Source organism: Xenopus laevis, chromosome 3L, assembly GCF_017654675.1.
Source record: "Xenopus laevis strain J_2021 chromosome 3L, Xenopus_laevis_v10.1, whole genome shotgun sequence".
In the NCBI taxonomy this organism is placed as follows: domain Eukaryota; kingdom Metazoa; phylum Chordata; class Amphibia; order Anura; family Pipidae; genus Xenopus; species Xenopus laevis.
Window position 1 is genome coordinate 113,216,054 of NC_054375.1, and position 19,558 is coordinate 113,235,611.

The 19,558-nt window shown below is 40.9% G+C and overlaps 1 protein-coding gene across 1 annotated transcript in view; it reads right to left on the reverse strand.

The window, feature by feature from the left end:
• Positions 1 to 8,588, reverse strand: part of ell3.L (elongation factor RNA polymerase II-like 3 L homeolog) — a 52,554-nt gene extending 43,966 nt beyond the window's left edge. Inside the window, exons 1-2 of the mRNA XM_018253162.2 lie at positions 8,382 to 8,588; positions 1,954 to 2,007 (exon numbers count right to left, since the gene is read on the reverse strand). Of these exons, the coding sequence (XP_018108651.1) occupies positions 1,954 to 2,007; positions 8,382 to 8,519 (192 nt within the window). The 5' untranslated portion in view covers positions 8,520 to 8,588. The remainder of the gene's footprint in view (positions 1 to 1,953; positions 2,008 to 8,381) is intronic.
• Between the last annotated feature and the right edge of the window lie 10,970 nt (positions 8,589 to 19,558).

Below are 19,558 nucleotides of genomic sequence, written 5' to 3' on the forward strand. Positions count from 1 at the left end.
CGAGGGTTAATTATCCCTCGATGTAAATCTGCCCCCCAGTGTCATTTTATAAATCCCTTGGTTTTGCAGCACTGAATTATATGGCCCATTCTCAAAACACTTTCTGTTCTTGAAGGTGTGGCATAGAATAGTGGGCATGATAAAAAAAAAAAAAAAATTTAGAATGTGGCCATGTTGTTTGGTATTAGCATTATTGCTGTCTGCAGCCACCATGCAAGAGTTTCCACAAGTTTTTCCTGCAGGCTCGCTAGAGGAACTGATCTTGGAACTGTTAGTGAATTCAACTGAAAAAGCTTGATAGGCACAAGAAATTAAGATATAATCCCTAAATGTCAACCCTTTTCACTTCTAATGCAAAACAGAAAAAACAATGCTATTTTCTTTTCATTTTCCACATAATTGTTGGCACAATCAACACTATAAAAACATAAGTGTACAGAAAGGGATGCACAAGGCACTGTATCGTGGTGCTGGGCAGAGTGGAAAGGAGCATCCAAGAAGAAAATAAATTGCATTTCATGGCACACCGTTCAAATAAAAGAAAGGGACTGGACTCTCTTATCTATTCAACTCTGTTTCCAGCTTCGCTGGACCTAAACCATCCAATCGCTGGACAGTGTGTTGTTGTCTCTGCTTTGTCCACTGCTTATCATGCTCTTTGACAGTCGAAAGGTCATTGTCTGTAATAACAGCCGGAAAACTCCAGCTGCACTGAATACTTAAGAGCGGTTTATTAGAGAAAGATATTTAAAAAGGGGTTGGGTTAAATTAGGTATACATTAACCAAGTCCAGAGAGCGACACTTCACTGCAGATGGAACCACTGGCCCGTGGAACACCTGATCTCTTGCACTTCCTCTAGGCTTTCTTCTAATCCTGATATGCACATTCTATTTCTTTGGTTCAGGGTGGTTTTAATAACATATTAAAAAGTCTATGAAGGTACCTCACTCCCCACGTATACACAAAGTCAGTTGTTACATTAAATATTGTTTTAATGATCTGAATAGGCAAAATAATCCTATTGAGTTTATTTATGTTTTGGTAGACTTAAGGTGATCCAAGATAAGGAAAAACCCATTATCCAAGAAAATGCAGTTGCCAAACATTCTGCATAACAGATTCCATACCTGTACACAAACTGCTTTTAAGGAACCTTATTTCGATTTCAAAGGCAACTTATGTCCCATGCACCCTATTGAAATTTAATTGCAGCTCTTTTCATACATTCATTGCAATGCTCTCACTTCTTATTCCTTCCCTCCCTCCCTAGACACATCATGCATGTGCCAGATCTTCCAGTCACCAAGTGGAGTGCCAGCCAATCCAGAAATCACTGACAAGTGGGAGACATCAGGGGCCAGAATTTAGGATTTGTGGCAGCCCTATACACTGATACAAACGTAAATGAGCAATATGCATCTATATTCATCTATGTTATACTCATATATACACTCCCCCTAAAGAATCCACAAAGTTGATACCACTGTTGCAGGGTTTCAATAGATTGGCTGTTATCCATATCCACTTATAAACAAACAAGTGATGGACATTAGCCGTCCCATTCAGCTGCAAAGTATGAGCCTTACTAAATTGTGTGCCCTGTGTGGTTCTCTTACACACAGTCCTGCTGGATGTCCCTGTACAACAGAATATGCAACATAGATGTGCTGACGTGTGATCTCTCCATATTCATATTCACTGCATTTATAAAGTAATTTACCCAAACTCAGGGCATGGCTCCAAAACACCTTCGAACAATTTTATCACAGTGCAGTAACTCGTATCAACCACAAAGTCAGCTTTGAGATCCATACTGCTGCTGGTAGAATGGTACAAGCAAATCTATGATTGGTTGCTATGAGTTTATATGTTGGGGTTAATTTACCAGGTGTTAGTAAATTAGACCCCTTTAGTTTTTGAATCATAAGAACTGCTTGCTGCTTTTACTTACCCCCTGGTTGCCTTGGAATGTGATCACAGGCTGTAATGAAGAGGCTCCAGAACCCTATATAGAAAAAAAAATACAAGTCAGTGACTTTGCCTAAAGAAAATTACTATTTACAACGGCTGCACACAACTGAAAAAGTTGCCCTTAACATTTAATATTTGTCATTAAATACTGTACATGCCACACCTTAAATACAAGTAGGCAGTACAGGAGATAAGTGATCCTTGTGTTGAAAATAGAAAAATAACTTATTTTAATCTATCCCAGACAAGGGTGGCATCAACAGAAGGCAGCTACTGATATCATATTGTACCCACACCATTAAGTTGGCCGTGTACTGACAGCATTGCACTGCACTTTTATATGACTTTCAGTACCTGTAAGCTGGGGCAAAATCTTTTTACCATGGACCCTGGTGAGGAGGGAAGAGTTATTCCTGACTTCCTGCTGTTCCAATTGTTCAGGCGGTTAGTTTAAACGAATGGAACAATGGAAATGTGGCCATATCGCGTATGGCCCTTCTTACAATATCCATCTGTTCATTCATTCATTCAGATACCAGGTATCAGCCAGTGTATGGCTGCCTTCAAATTATTGCCTGTGCTGTTTTACCTCTAGAAATAGAGATGGCATTTTCATCTTATTCCTTTAAGCAGGGGCTTCTGACTTGTATTTCAACACAGCCACGTATATACTTCTTCATTTGGCAATACAAGCACCAGTGAAACGAGACTCTCAGTCTATCCACAGAGCAATGCCGCAAACTGTCAGCCGCATGGTCTCTCTCTCTCTGATGGATGTTTTGTTAGACTGTATCTGTTCTTTATTTTAGCTTTGCATTTCTCGTAGGCTAATAATAGGCTCCATACTCCAAGAGCATTTAATTATATATGGACAGATAGTAGATGAAACTGTTTTGTGGGAGTTAACCCTACATTATTCTACTTCTCCTGTGATGCATTCATACAGTATATGCTTCTGTTCCAATCAGCTGCAAAAGACTCCCCAGGCTAAAATGACTTCAACTACCTTGGCTGATATTAAAGGGATACTGTCATGGGAAAAAATTTTTTTTTCAAAATGAATCAGTTAATAGTGCTGCTTCAGCAGAATTCTGCACTGAAATCCATTTCTCAAAAGAGCAAACAGATTTTTTTATATTTAATTTTTAAATCTGACATGGGGCTAGACATATTGTCAATTTCCCAGCTTCCCCAAGTCATGTGACTTGTGCTCTGATAAACTTCAATTACTCTTTACTGCTGTACTGCAAGTTGGAGTGATATCACCCCCCTCCCTTTTCCCCCCAGCACCCAAACAAAAGAACAATGAGAAGGTAACCACATAATAGCTCCCTAACACAAGATAACAGCTGCCTGTTAGATCTAAGAACAACACTTAATAGTAAAAACCCATGTCCCACTGAGACACATTCAGTTACATTGAGAAGGAAAAACAGCAGCCTGCCAGAAAGCATTTCTCTCCTAAAGTGCAGGCACAAGTCACATGACCAGGGGCAGCTGGGAAATTGAGAAAATGTCTAGCCCCATGTCAGATCAGAACTGAATATAAAAAAATATGTTTGCTCTTTTGAGAAATGGATTTTAGTGCAGAATTCTGCTGGAGTAGCACTATTAACTGATGTGTTTTGAAAAAAACATGTTTTCCGATGACAGGATCCCTTTAAATGCCATCTGCAACAGCTCCAATAGGCTCTGATTGGGCTACATATTAGCCACACAACTAACTATAGGAATTCCTTTGACTGCACAAAAAAAAACAGTTTCTCATTAGCAAACAATTAAAGATACTTGATTATAGGGTAGATACTTTGTCAGATAAGGAGAGTAAATCAATTAATGAGATCTACTTCCCTTGCCTCGTCCATGGAGAAACTTATTAAAATATAATTTTTTTTTTTTCAAATAACAGATTGCAACTGACATTTAGCAAAATAGTTAACAACAGTGATATAGGGATAAGTATCTCAAGGGCTTGAGATATAATAAGGAGTTAAAAGAGTTCTAAACCATAAAAAATGAATTGATGTACACTTACTCAGTGTGCCTCTCTGAGCAATTCACATTGGTTTTCTATTTTTAGAGGTTTCTGAGAGGTATTTATTTGCATTTTTAGCCTGGTATTGCCAGGTTTTTGGCTCAACTGAGATTCAGAAACCCTAGGGTTAACTGAATAAAGGAAGTGCATAGAGAGTGCATGCACAGTTAGGGTAAGTCCACACAGGGCGTTTTGGGGAGATTTGGTCGCCTGGCGACTAATCGCTTTGTTTTTGCCGCGATCGCTTTGTTTTTGCCCAAAAGCCTTCCCTGAATATGCGCTAGCTAAAATTAAAAAACCACCGGCGCTAATCACATGCGGCGGTTCGTTTTCCAAAGTCGCCCGAATTTGCCTCATGAGGAAGCTTCAGGTGACTTTGGAAAACGAATCGCCGCGTACGATTAGCGCTGGCGTTTTTCATTTTATTCAGGGAAGGCATTTGGTCACCACACAAACGAGGCGATTAGTCGTCAGGCGACCAAATCTCCCCAAAACGCCCTGTGTGACCTGACCCTTAGAATCTAAACCTCAAAGAGAGCAGTTGAACTCAAAGCCTATTAGTAGTTTAAAACTGCTAATTTCTCAAAAAAAACACTATAAAAAAATACAAAATTCCTCAAAGCTCAAAGGACCGCTCTGCATAAGTTTATATCAATTCTTTTTTATTGGTGTTTAGATCCCCTTTAAATAACTTTCTATATTCATTAGCATTGCCAGAGGAAGCCTATCAGTTGAGGAAACCAAAGCTAGAAGTCTATTTCCCAACTGCAACTGTCAAGGCAGGGCCAGTATGAAATCGAAAATATAGATGTAAGCAACTAACATTCATTCAATCTGTATACTACAGAAGTACTAAAGAAATGGACCTCACATGTTGTGGGCACACATAGCAAACATTTAAAAGATGGCCAGACATAACTGACATGAGAAATGTGTCTGTTCGGTTGGCAGTTTGATCACATAATTCTGCAATACCAATGGATTGGAGGTCGTTCGTCCAGAACACCCAGCATTCCGGAACCTCCCAAATGCTTGTATATGATCAGTAGAAGAAAAAATACCAACACTGGTCTGAGTGGCAATTTTATATCCAATCTCTATATACATTTTATCAACAAACACAAGCTAACCAATCAAAACAAAAAGCATATCTGCCCACTAATGGTTGTTTCTCTCTTCTGTCATGTCAGCACTATCACATGTTCAGGTCTTATAGTCTGTCTATGAGCCCAATCCAAGGGCACTCCAGTACCAATTTCATGCTGCTTCTGTATGCCTATGCAATTTTCTGTGCAGTAAATGATGTTTTATGTACTTTGTCATTGTGATTTCACAAATAACTAATCATGAGCATAAAGAGTTGTTCCTTTCTTGGGGTTCAGCACTGACTGTTGTGTTCAAAAGCTCTTCATACAGTAGGGAAATGAGGTGACACTGGTGTCCCCTGGATTAACCACAGTTTGGGTGACATTCAGAATGTGCAGACTGGGACACAACATGAGATGCAAGACACTTTGGGGAGCTGTTATGCACAAGGGAGCCCAAGCCCATAACTTAGAGGGACAGTACACCCATCTTTTTAACATGAGTGCAAAGGGAGCTTGTGACGAACATACTTTTTTCCCATTGTATTAATCACAATAATGCAACATTTATTTATATTTTTTGAGTGAAAAAAAAGAGCAAACAGGGAGACTGAAGCTACTCCATGTTTGATAGACAATTGGATTCCCAGTGCACTGATAACCCCACTGCATAACAGACTCCTGCTTCAAAACCTCACAAAATTTGAAGGGAGGGGGTTGTATCCTGTATATTCATTGCACTCATGTTGAACAAGGGGGTGTAATTCCCTTTAGGTACTAGGCTTGGGCTCCCTTGTGCATGACAGCTCTGTAACAGTGCTAACCGGGGACTTAAATATATGATGCAGTAAGGATAGCTCTTACAGTTCTTCAGTTGCTCCCAGCCCAATAAATCACAGGGGTGACAAAATGTTGTCAACCTGAACTCTCCATCCAACAAAGCAGAAAATATCCTTCCTGCTCTTTTGTAAATCAATTACCACTATATAACACTGTACATGAGCTAATAAAATACAATCTTTATTTTTTCAATAGGAGACAAGTTTTACTTCTCACCAGCTGGTGGACCAATAGTTTGGTAACAGTTTCAAATGAAAACACACTTTGTGGTTGTGTGCAGCTGTATTGTCCTGGTTTTGCAGCTGAGCTTAACCCCCAGAGAATACACTAAACTTAGCACAATACGTCATTTCTTGCCTTTCTTTAAAATACAGGAGCAAAGTCTGACTTTGTACCCAAAATACTGTTTTTGTTTAAATAGTTTAGAAGTGGCGCCCTGGTTCTTCACTAGGCTGGTATCGATCTTACAATGGCAGCAAGCAGCTGCCAACTCTGCCAGGTGGAGGAAGGAACCACATAAATGGGTCATATGTCATAAAAAAGAGGGGCCCAATATATTATTGTGTTAGAGACCAACAGTATAACATGCACTAAATAAAAGGCCTCCATGGCATTATCCTTTAATACTGAGAAACAGCGACAAGCCATTACATGAAAATTCATTGTGGGGCCCCTAAACTTGCTATAAACAATCTTTTGCATAGACATATGTTGAAACTGCCTGTCAGTCAGTGTACCCAGGGCCCCCCAGAGGTTGTAGGGTCTGCTTCCTCTATAGTTGTTGTGCCCCTGATGGGAAATATACATGCCTTAGAAATAGAATATACTTCTTTTTTCAAAGTAACATGAATCCATTGCACCAATGTGGGTTAAATTCCCTGTCAATAAAAACCAGGGTAAATACAGATTTTAGAAAAACATAAAATTCTAACTATTTCCCATTGTGATAGAGTCATGTATGACATTAAAATTACTTGTTGTGGGATTAAAGGGTTAAAATATACACTACAGGAAGAAAATAATTTGCTCAGAGTGTTAATCAAACATTAGCGAAGGGCAGTGCTTGCTGAATACCGGATAGCACTGGTCATTAACCCCTGCCATGCCACTGCCGACTACCCGATGGCCAAAACAAGGTTAGAAAAAGGGTCCCCCCCACTTAATATTTGCAGTATAATTTTTCAGATTTAATCCACCTTTGTTGGATGTGAGCAGATGTCAGGGTGCCTTGAGCAAACAGATGTTATTCAGGGTGCAAAGTACAAAGTGACTTACTGGGGACAAAACAGCCAACAGATGTTAGGGAAAGCTGAGAGATGTGTGAGCAAAGCACAAGGGACACAGTGGAGACATCAGTACACTAACGGTCACTAGCTAGAATGAAAGAGGGTAGATGGCGAGATATTACACTGAGCAGAGAGGACACAACAGAACATATGTTGAAAAGTGAGAGAATGAAAAGAAACTGGGCAGATACTGGGAAAGGGCAGAATAGAGACTGGGGAGAAGGCTGCAGAAGATTCAAGGTGTCAGCTGCACATATATTCTAAAAAAAAAGTGCAGAAAGGTGCAGTGCAAGGAACTACAACAGAGCTGCGCTGCTGCTGCTGCATAACTGGCACAGCGGGTGAGAATGCACGGTACAGAATGTGGCAATGAGCAAAAGCAACAGGTGTTACGGCAAAATCAGTAGGCACATTGTATAGACAAGAGCCAACATTACAGACTGCAGAACACTGGCACAATGTAAAGGTGAAGAGATGCACATAAAGTGAGCAGCACCGCAATTCTTCCTTTCTTTTCAATTTCTCTTCATTGAATTCTATAACAATAATCCAGCAATAAACATTTCATTGGATAAGTTGACATACTTTAGAATGAGTAATGAAATAAAGAATTATAAGCAAGACTAATAAATACTAGTAACAGCTAGTAGAGTTTGAAAATAAAAGAACATAACTAGCACCGCAATTCTACACACCGACCCGGGTGAACTGCATAAAAACCCACAGAAGGGAACATACACAGAGCAGATACTGTGACCCTCCTCGATGGACTACAACTCCCATCATCCCCCACAAACATTCCACCTGTTACATGTAGAAGCACTTGTACTGGTGACATTTTAGGGAATAAATGTCATGTTGGGCAAGGGTGATACACACACTATGAATGGGAATGTAAAAGAGCAGCTATGGGCACATATGTTGAGGGAAAGTCTTGAATTAAAGGGAGAAAGCAAGGCAGGAGGTTGGGCACAAGCAAACATATGTTAGGGCAATGGTATCATCTATAAGGGGAGGGAGGGCAGCCAAGCGCTGGGGAGAGGAAGTTCTCAGAAGAGAATGAGGGGCAATGTCATTTCGCTGTGGGTGAATAAAATGGGGGCGCGGATCATGGGGTGTTCATGTGGGCAGTGGGCTTAGGTGAGGTGCCCGGGTGCTTTACCTGTCTCCTCTGGAAGTCTCGTAGGCAGCGCAGAGCAGAGTCTGTCAGTTTGAGGTGGAACAGGCTGAGACGGGGGCTTCTCCGGGGTTCGGTCTTGTAAGGAAGACTCCCGAGAAGCTCATCTCCCGGCCGAGACATTGCTGTCACTGACAGACTCTCACCTAGCAGCCCAGGGAAACGGAGAGCAGGCACGGGAGGGGGCGTGGCGCTGAAGAGGAGGGCGGGGCTACTGACTCGTCGTCTGGAGGGGCAGGGGAGAGTGTGGAGTGAGGTGGGCGAGGGTGAGGAGGAGAGAGGGGAGAGGCGCAGTAGAAATAGAAAGGCCCACGCTTATCTGAGGGAATATATGTCCATTTGTTCTATAAATACCGCTATGTGGTAGGTGCTTTGTCTTGACATGTCGTGAACTGCAACCTATGGATCTCCAGCTCTTGCCAAAGTACTGCAGCCCTCAGAAACAAGGGCAAGTCCTCTGCTGCACCCACAGATTTATTTAGCCACCGGCGAAATGTCGCCAATGCCCATTAAAGTCTATGGGCGTCAATAACCTTTTGATGCGCTGCAAAATTTTGGACACACAACGTCATATAAGTCTATAGGCGTCATTTCCGCGGCAAAACAATGCCATGAATGCCATATAAATTATATCCTTATAATACACAAAAGCCATGAATATCCTGTAAATTATATCCTTATAAACGGTGAGTTCTGATGTCATCAGTTATAAACAGTGAGTACTGATGTCATTTCTGTCACATGACTCACTGAAACTTGTGTATTATAATAAATAAAGTACCCCCAGTTGCAAAATATGAGGATATTAGAAGTTACCTCGGAGTTCCATGACCTGTATAAAAGCACTCGGCCTTCGGCCTCGTGTATTTATATGGTCATGAAACTCCTCGATAACTTATAATATCCTTATACTTTGCAATAGGGGGTACTTTATTCACTATATATACACACACACAGTGCTCAGTGATGTCTTCAGTTATAATCAGTGCTTAGTGATGTCATTTCCCTCAAATGGGTCACTAAAACATGTATATTATAGTAAATGATGGACCCTATAGTGCCAGACCAAACAACCTGACCAGCCACCTCGACCCTCCCCTCTGCTTGGAGTGGGTGAGTTGGAGGTGGGGGGCAAGGGCCTGGTCTAGGCGTAGGCAGAGAGAAGAGTATGTTCTTAGCACCCCCCCCATTGCACCTCAGGCATGTGTCTCTTCTGCCTATCCCGAGTTCCATCCCTAGTACCTATGATTGCCACATGGCTAGTTAAAATAATTCTTCATCCCAGTGTTATTAATAGGAAAGAAACATAAATATATGGGAAGGTATTTTTTTCCAGAAAAGGTGGCAGCATTACTAGTACAAGTTGTAAAATAGGAAGGTATTTGCCTCTGTTTTTAAATGTTCATGGGACTCCTAGGTGACATATACATTTCCTTATATTTTACAACTGGGGAGGTACATTGTTCACTATCACAGCTCTCCAATCTGCATGTGTTATGCAGTGGCGTAACTACTGGGGGAGCAGGGGGTTCGATTGGGCCAGGGCCCGCACTCCCTCAGGGCCCGCGGCAGCTAGTGTGCCACTGACTTCTTCAGTAATTCCGGGCGTACGGAGGGGGCGGGGGGCCCGGCTGCACGTCCCGCGACAGGGCCCGCTCCCCTCTAGTTACGCTACTGGTGTTATGTGTTAGTCAACCACTACTCCAAAACCAAAAATGTGAGTTCCTCCAAAAAAAGTGTTCAGGCAGCAAGTAAAAAAAATATAAAAGTTTATTAAAACATATTAGGACATGACCTGACGCGTTTCGTGCCTGTTGGGGCACTTACTCATAGGCTGCTACTCCAAGCAACTTCACAGTCAATCTGTACTCAAGCTATTGTGTATAAGATGCTTTCACTGCCCACAACATATGTGCTAAATTGTCACCAAGAATAGCAAAAGTCAGCCAATGATGTATCACCTACAATTCCAAGTTTAAGGCCATTGTTAGGAAGGAAACACATTGCCTAGCAATGCACTTTTAACCATGCACTCATCACATTATTCAAATATATTTACATATAACCCCACTTGTGGTTGTTAGTGTTTCATACATGTCAACAAACATACACATATACAAACACACAACATTAAAACTTAAAACATTCATATTCATATTGTACTTCCATACAAATACATATACTCACTGCCATACAGATGCAAACACGAGCATACGCATTATTACACATCCCCAGGTCCAGACTAGGATTTAAATAGGCCCTGATATTTCAAGGACACAGGCTTAAACAGCTCCCACCAGCTCAATAAATAGTGACTGGCAATGACATTTTACAGTGGCCCCTCTGGCATTTGCCAGAAACCATATATTGACAGTCTGGGCCTGCACAACACCACAACAGACACACAAAAGGAAGGCATTCAATATATACAGTAAGTACTGACACAGCCCCCTCTAGTGCAGCACACAGGCAGTGCTCTCTTAATGAGAGAATGCATGACAGAGAATGTTGACAGGCTTGGAGATTTCAGATTAAACTACTTTCCATTCCTTCTTTTCCAAGCCTGCTTGACTCATTCCTCTGTCACTGTCTCCACACTACCAGGTCCTTCTCCCTACAAGCTTATGGGTGATGTTCCATCAAGTATGCAGATATCTCATGGACAAAGTTCCTTCTAATTTAGAAGCATCTCTGCCATAAAATGGATATCCAAAAATGTAATAACACAATGGGACTTACACACACACCTGGCACCTTTTCCGTAGTGCAGTAACCCACGGATACGATTCCACAAGTTTCAATAACTACTGTCAAGAGAAAAAAGGAAAGCAAGTAGTTACAGTAGGATGGTAACTATAGAGGAAGCAGACCCTGCAGCTGCAGAGGGGCCCATTAGTATAGAGGGCCCAGTGAGGCCCTGATTAAAGAGCAGTTTCTATAGAACTTCGTAGAATAGATCAACTTCTGAATGCTTTTGTGCCCTAAATTGAATCTGCTGGGGAGCTTAGTAACATCTAGTTATGCCACTGCCACACAGGCAGATTTGTCCAGTGATAATAAGCAGGCCTGTGACAATGACGTCTATCTGAACTTGCTGGTATCCTCAAGCAGGAGCATCACAATTAATAACTGACCTGACAACCGGAAGTGATTTGCAGCAGCAAGGTTTTCCTCCAGTTTTGGGAGTGCAGGAGAGTGCCCAAACTTAGGGGTCACTTTTAATGATGTTATCACCCCAAGGTGATACCACCTCCAGTGTAGCACTAGAATGGAAACTGTAACTTCATTGCATTTATTATAACAAAGGAAAAAGCATGGTGTACATAAAGGGGACCTGTTACCTTAAAGTGGACCTGTCACACCAATTCTATTTTATCACATTAGTCAAGCCAAATAAACTTTAATTACACTATATAAATTATTTGAATATTGTTTCCTTCGGTCTGGAAATTCATAATTATATCAAGCAGGCAGGAGCCATTTTGTGGATATTGTTATTAAGTCAAGCCTAGCATCATCTCAAAATCTTGTTTGTGCACCAGAATGGGGGACCTGATGTCCATCCTCATGCACTTGCTACACAATTAAATGGTAAAGAGAGAGGGGGGCTGTGGGGACAGCAGTGAGATCTAGGAAGTGCTGAATGGAAAGTGAAAGTAATTGCCTAAAGCTGGCCACAGACGCAAAGATCCGATCGTACGACTCAACGTACGATCGGACTTCCTCCTTTCCCTACCTGCCACTAACCATTCTGATCAAATAAAGTAGAAAAGAACAGATCAGACGATGTTCTGCCCCTGACAGCAATCGTACAAAAGTTATGTCCGACAAAAGCTAGTGACAGTCTCCCTCTGAAAATCATACGATCTGCAATACATGCAGAGATATTACCCGCAGTCGACCGAAATCTTTTAACCTGTCCGATCAATCAAACGACCGATCTCCGCCGGACAAAACATGACGGGACTCTCCACACACGTCATCATCATACCAAAACCAAAATCTTTAAAATCTTATGTGTGAGAATGGGGGACATGATGCCCCTGCCCATGCACTGGCTACACTATTAGATGGTGAGGAAAGGGGGGGAATAAAAAATAAGTAAACAAATGCATTTGTCTCGGGAAACTCACCAGCTCTATGTTCCATTGACTTAAATACTATATGCCAGCAGGTCTGCACTGGCACAAAACACTACCAGGAGCAGAGCTGTGAAGATCAGCAACTCACCCTAGAGGCCAGGGGCTCAACCCCAGTTCTGTTTGCTTGTGATCAGTTACAAGGACATTGGTGTGTGTATGTGTTTGTCTATCTGTCCATCCCCCACAGGATGTTCTGAAATCTATGCAATCTTTATGAATTAAACATATTACCTAACATGCCTTATGCATATTACATAAGTGGACGGCTGGTGAGCTATTACTTTTTTTTTTCAGATGTGTTTACTTTGTAATCTGACCGCACTCCCCTTGAAACTGTCCTTTTCTTTAATTCAGGATTATGGGTGATTTACGGAGGAGTTGGGTTGAATTTCAAAAACACAAAGCACATTTAGTAATTTCCCCTTTTCTGGGAAATGCTAAAGTAGAAGGGGTTGGATTGTTGAGCTTCTGACAGCTCATGCTTAGTATGGAACATACTGGCGCTCATATCATTTCAACCAAAGTTTCAAGCTTTATTCCTCAGCCAAGGAAGGTACATGAAACGTACACCCCTATTAGTGTGTAACCCAGAAGTCCAACATAATCAGCCATCAGTAGGCTGACAATTTGACTTTACATGTTGTTTACTGTTAACAATCTTATAATGGAAATTTAAATGTTCCATGTAGGTTTAAAATACCCATGCTGCATGTCACCCCCACCCCCACCGAGCATATGTTTCTTATATCTACTGTACCACCCTTTCTGCAAAGAGTTTCACAAGGATGTCACTTATTAATACAGGTTGGGTCACTCTTTTATTGAGAACCGCCTATTAGCAGAAGATTACTGCTCGGGAACAGGCTAACAAATAGCACTTACAGTGTTTGAACGAGTGTGCTGTAACATTCACTTACGTATATACTTATACTTACCACACCTTGGTGGAGAAGAAAATACATCTGAGTGACCTTTTCCGGCCTGAATGGTGGCCATGACATGACATGAATACCTTGTTTCATCTAACATATTTCTGGGTTTGACAGAAGACCAGGAAACATTCTATTATTTAAAGTTTTACCCCAATGATGATGATGTAACTAAAAGGCAATTTAAGGCCCAACAAAAGCACACAACTGCCATGGGTCTAAATATACGCCCTCCCCTCTGTGGTTGCTTTATTTTGGGAGCCAGCACATTTACTTACCTCCCTAAACACTTGCGCTTGCACAGTCAAGTGCCAGGGCAGTGCTTGACTTATACACTTTAAAGGGGTGCTTCACCTTCAATTTAACTTTTAGTACTTTATAGAACAACCAGTTATAAGCAACTTTGCAATTGGTTTTCATTATTTATTTTTTAATTATTTGCCTTGTTCTTCTGACACTGCCCAGCTTTCAAATGGGGGTCACTGATCCCATCTAAACACAATTGCTCTTTAATGCTACAAATTCATTGTTATTGCTACTTTTTATCACTCATTCAGAGGTATTCAGGACCTCTCCTATTCATATTCCAGTCTCTTATTCAAATAAATGCATGGTTGCTAGGGTAATTTGGATCCTACCAACCAAATTGCAAACTGGAGAGCTGATGAATAAAAAGCTAAATAGCACAAAAACTACATATAAAAGATGAAATACAATTGGAAATTGTCTCAGAACAACACTCTCTATATCATACATTAACTCAAAAGTGAACAAACCCTTTAACTAGGCCAAGAGAAATAGATGGGACTGAGCACAGGAACTTGACAGATGGGGTTCAACAAGGGATTATAAATACTTTAAGGTGGCCATACACGGGTCGATAAAAGCTGCTGACAGACCGAGTCGGCAACTTATTGGCCCGTGTATGGGGCCCCCCGACGGGCTTCCCCGATCGAGATCTGGCCGAAAGTCGGCCAGATCTCGATCGGATGGGACAAAAAATCCGGTCGGATCGCGGCCGCATCTGTTCGTTGATGCGTTGAATAGGGATGTCGCGGACTGTTCGCCGGCGAACTTGTTCGCGCGAACATCGACCGTTCGCGTCCGCCGAATGTTTGCGAACGTAACGCAACGTTCGCCAATTTGGGTTCGCCTTAGCTGGCGCTTTTTTTTGCCATTTCTCCCCCAGACCAGCAGATACATGGCAGCCAATCAGGAAGCTCTCCCTCCTGGACCACCCCCACACCCCCTGGACCACTCCCCTTCCATATATAAACTGAAGCCCTGCAGCGTTTTTTCATTCTGCCTGTGTGTGCTTGGAAGAGCTAGTGTAGGGAGAGAGCTGTTAGTGATTTGAGGGACAGTTGATAGTAACTTTGCTGGCTAGTAATCTACTTGATACTGCTCTGTATTGTAGGGACAGAACTCTGCAGGGATTTGAGGGACAGTGAGTTTAGGTTAGGTAGCTTTGCTGGCTAGTAATCTACCTTCTACTGCAGTGATCTGTATGTAGCTGCTGTGGGCAGCTGTCTGTCCTGCTGCTGATCTCTCATCTGCATCTGTTCTTCAAACCACTGCCACCTAGCTGTGTGAGCTTTTTCACATTCTGTCTAAATATCAATAATAATACCGTCTCCAGAAACACCACCTGAGTGACGTAGTGTGATTTCTGCCCTTTACAGCACAAAACGCAGCGCTGTGTCAACAATGGATTTTTTAGAAACATATTTGCCCTTGATCCCCCTCTGGCATGCCACTGTCCAGGTCGTTGCACCCTTTTAACAACTTTTATATCATTTTTCTGGCCAGAAATGTCTTTTCTAGCTTTTAAAATTCGCCTTCCCATTGAAGTCTATGGGGTTCGCAACGTTCGCGAACCGTTCGCATTTTTGTCCGGACGTTCGCGAACATGTTCGCGAACATTTTTCCCGACGTTCGCTACATCCCTAGCGTTGAACAGAAATATGATAAAAAATGGTTTTTGCACAGAATAACATGTCCACGTGCTTTACTGAACATGTATACAAAAGGCCTGCTTTAACAGCACATTCCTCCTTTATCAATGTTAATCAATGTCCACCAAAGAGACAAAAGAGGCAACACAATTTACCACTGACTGATGGCAACTGCTAAAAACATATGGACATACTGACCTTGACTGTCTATACCTCCTTTTCACCCCTTTTTTTCTGTGCTTTCATGTGTTAATATTGTTATACATTACAGCGCCAAAACCAGATACATACCATAAGTTCCATTATTTCAGATATTAAACCTGCTACTGTAAGTGGTCTGAACAAAATATTAAGCACACACTGGGTTGGTGTCCTGAGAATACATCTTCAGAAGCAGCAGAAGTAAAAGACCATGTTTTAGAGTTCCTGTTTGTCATATTTACAAGTGTTGGCTGTGATTACAAGGCATTTAAAGGATTTAAAGTAACTAGTATAATTTATAGTCCTCTTAAATCATAATGGAAAAAGCCGTGTCAGGCAAGGATTGCAATGCTGTGCATTTAGATTTTACAGTAGATTCTTGCAGTGTTTTACTGATTTTCAGAAGTCTGCCACGAGTCTATGCACAGCTTACTCCAGTGGTTATTCTTTATACAAAATCATGCTTGATTGCAATTGTTATTATTAAGCATTTACCCGAGCAAAGGGTAAATGTAATTATGGTGCAAGTTAGACAGCGACATCTGGTGGTAGAATTTATTAAAACAAAACTGATTTTCAGATTCCTGACTTCAGTGTGCAAATATTTGCAGGCACATAGTACACCCTATGTTCAACATGAATACATTGAATTGGGCTGGTATAGAACATACTGTTTGCCTTTAGTTTTAATCATAAAACTATGGTTCATGATCTAAACTGGACAAACAGAAAAACTGAAGTGACTCCATGTTTGGCTCTTGTGAGGTAGATAGTAAGATTACCATTGTACAGATAAGCCAGTGCATAGTGTACTTTTGTTTATCTGTGCACTGGGAATCTAATTTCCTACCTGTCAAGGACCAAACATGGAGTAGCTTCAATTTCCCTGTTTGGACTGTTTAGCTTGAGAAATAAAAAAAACATAGATTTTTTTGTGATTAAGCTACTTGACAAAAAATTCACCAAACTCATATTCACAGAACTCATATTGAAAAGGTGGGATACTGCTGTTCTGTTTTTTGTATTTGATTTCCAGGATCAACGTCAAAGCAACTGAAGTTATAAATGATAAGGTGGCACAGTGGTCTGCATTGCTACCACACGATGCTGCAGTCTTAATTTAGCCAAAAACAGCAACATTTGTTCATTTGGTTGCGTTTCCAAACAAGCAGATATTTACCCATAAATCAGACTGAATTGATAAATACAGACACAGTGGGAGAGAACATTGAAGGCTTTTTAAACCTCTGTAATAGAGCTCTCCGCACAGCCAGATATCAGTCAAGCAGGCAATCGGTTTGGCCCCATTCACAGTCCAATAAGTTCTGTAGACTTCCTGGAGAGTTGGTAGTTACAGTGGGATTGTGCATGACCAACTTTAGGCTAATGCTAGACCAGGCTGTTTCTTGGCCTAAGTATAAGCACAGGTCAAGCCCCTGGAGCCATTGCATAGACCCAGAGAGCAGATTTTGCTGTCAAAACGCATATTATGTATTTGCTATGGTTTTAAGTTGTTTGTTTATGTATTGCTATTGAAAGCAGTATTTGTCTGTCCCTGCCTATTCTCTGGCCTGGTGGTTCTGACTGTTGATACAATCTAAGACAAGTAGCTGATTAACAGACCTGTCTTTGCTGGGAATACAACATTGTAGCAACAGTCACAGCCAGCAGGGCAGATAATAGACAGGGACAGACTAACACTGCTTTCAATATCAATACATATACAAATAATACATTTGTAATGAATGCATATAGGAAAGTTGCTTAGAATTGTGTTTTCCTTTATTAGGCAAAAAATATTTTTGGGGTTGACTTATCCTTTTAAGATTTATGTAAGCCACCTTTCTAACATATTGGCTTAAAACCAGAATGTGGTAAGAAATTCCTCTGTCGGTGTACTTCTCTTGACCCACCCTTGTTTGCATCTGCTTCTTCACTACTATTCAAACTGAGCAATCTTTGAGAAGAATGCCAGGGCTAGGCATCTAAATGTAAAGACATTGAGGCCAGATTATTCCAGTGTACTATTGAGTACACACACATAACTTATTCCCTGCATTATTTTCAAACATTGATCAGTTTGAATAGAGGAGAAGCAGCAGATGCAAACAAGGATGGGTCAAGAGAAGCACACTGACAGTTTGCTTGTCTCAAGCATGTTGGAGGACAGAAATTTTGACTAAATAAACATTTGTTTCTTTAAGTCCCTTGAGTACAACATTTTCTGATGGACAATCACACACACGCACACATTTTTTTCCCTTCATTCCTATTTTAGGATAAAAAAAAAGATAAAAATGCCAATGCATCTCCTGTGTAGGCTTTTTCTTTTCTATAATCTCATGAATTTACATCTTAAGCTATAGCTCTTGAAGCTTCTTAAAGTTCTAAACATTTTCATTCTTTCATGTTTTTAGTATTTTGAATGTTTATTATAACATCTTGGCAGAATTGTCTTTTGCCCCAAAATCCTTTTTTTACATTTCACTTGTTTATTTGTTTTGATGTCCTCCTAAGCTTTGCTCACTGCTTAGCCTTCATTTGATCCTCTTTACATCATTGCTGTAGGGAAGTTGAGGACAGCAGCAGAGGTCTAGAGAGTTTACACAACCTGTAATCATACATTTTTACAAATACAGGCGAGTCAATAAAAGATATTAAGATGGACGTGTGCTCAATCACAGTGCAACATGAACAGGTAACCCATTTATCTTGGGGTAATTTTTGAAAGCACACAGCTTGAATATGAACAGTCCAGGAATAATCTAAACTTTGTTTACCTGCTTATTTGCCTTTATCAGTATATATGAGTAATTCTGTGTTGATAATTCTTTCAAGGTAATTTGAAATACTATGCATAGGTGCCAATGTGGCAGCGGCCCCAGTGGCCAAATAATTATCAACTATCAGAGCTTTCTTATTGGATTTTGTTAAGCAATACCCTCAGAAGAACACAAAACAATTGCTAACAATTAGCCACAATTACCTGCACTAAGCCTAATGAAAGTATATTTTGATACCCATCGCTCTAAGCAGAACTCAGAATCTCACAAAAGACCATTCCTTCCAAGGGGAAGAGAGGAGCGTTGAGCACCAGTAAAGATTTTTTTTATGATTAGGTCAATAATATTTTGGATTCCTACCCTATGAAGGTAGAAATGACTGTTTTGTGGACACATTTAAGACATTCATTTAAGTAAATATTTTTTGACCACTCACAGTGTTCAGAATTATTGTTCCAGGTCAAATCTGGCTGTCACGTTAGGGTCATGAAGGGATTTATTTCTCCTCCGAGTGTTTCAAGCTAATGCCTTAGTGGGAGTTTTGCTTTTATTCTGCTTGATCGATATAAATAGATTTATATTGGCTAATATTTTACCATGTATAAATAAGCACACTAATTTCCACAGTGTTATACCATATGCTGACAATAATTATATTGGTTAATGTCTCACTACCATACACCTCTCTTAATTACCAGGCAAAAAGTATGATCAGCAAAAACCCTTTCATTCAGTGCATGTATGAAAGGGATGTATACTGTCCCTTTAACCAATAGGACCTCATAAACCACATTGGTCATCCTCACATAATGACTTAAGCTCCCCATAGACGCAATGATTCTTCTTGCCGAACAACTGATTTTAGCGAAGTCCGACCAATCCTTCGAAATTATCGTGCGGTTAGTGGGTTTCAAACCATCTTACGATTTTTCAGCCGACATCTGTCAGGAAATTGATCGGCCAGGTTAAAAAAATCTTTGTCGGTCCCAGTGCAATCAATCTGTTTGCAGGGCCAAGCAGGCAGCTCCCCTTTGTTTTCCTGGCAAATTGGTCTTTTTAGTTGATGGTCAATTCGTACGATCGTCCCAAGAAAATCGTGGTCCCACGATAAGGATCGGATCTTATAAAAATCTCAACATCTATGGCCAGCTT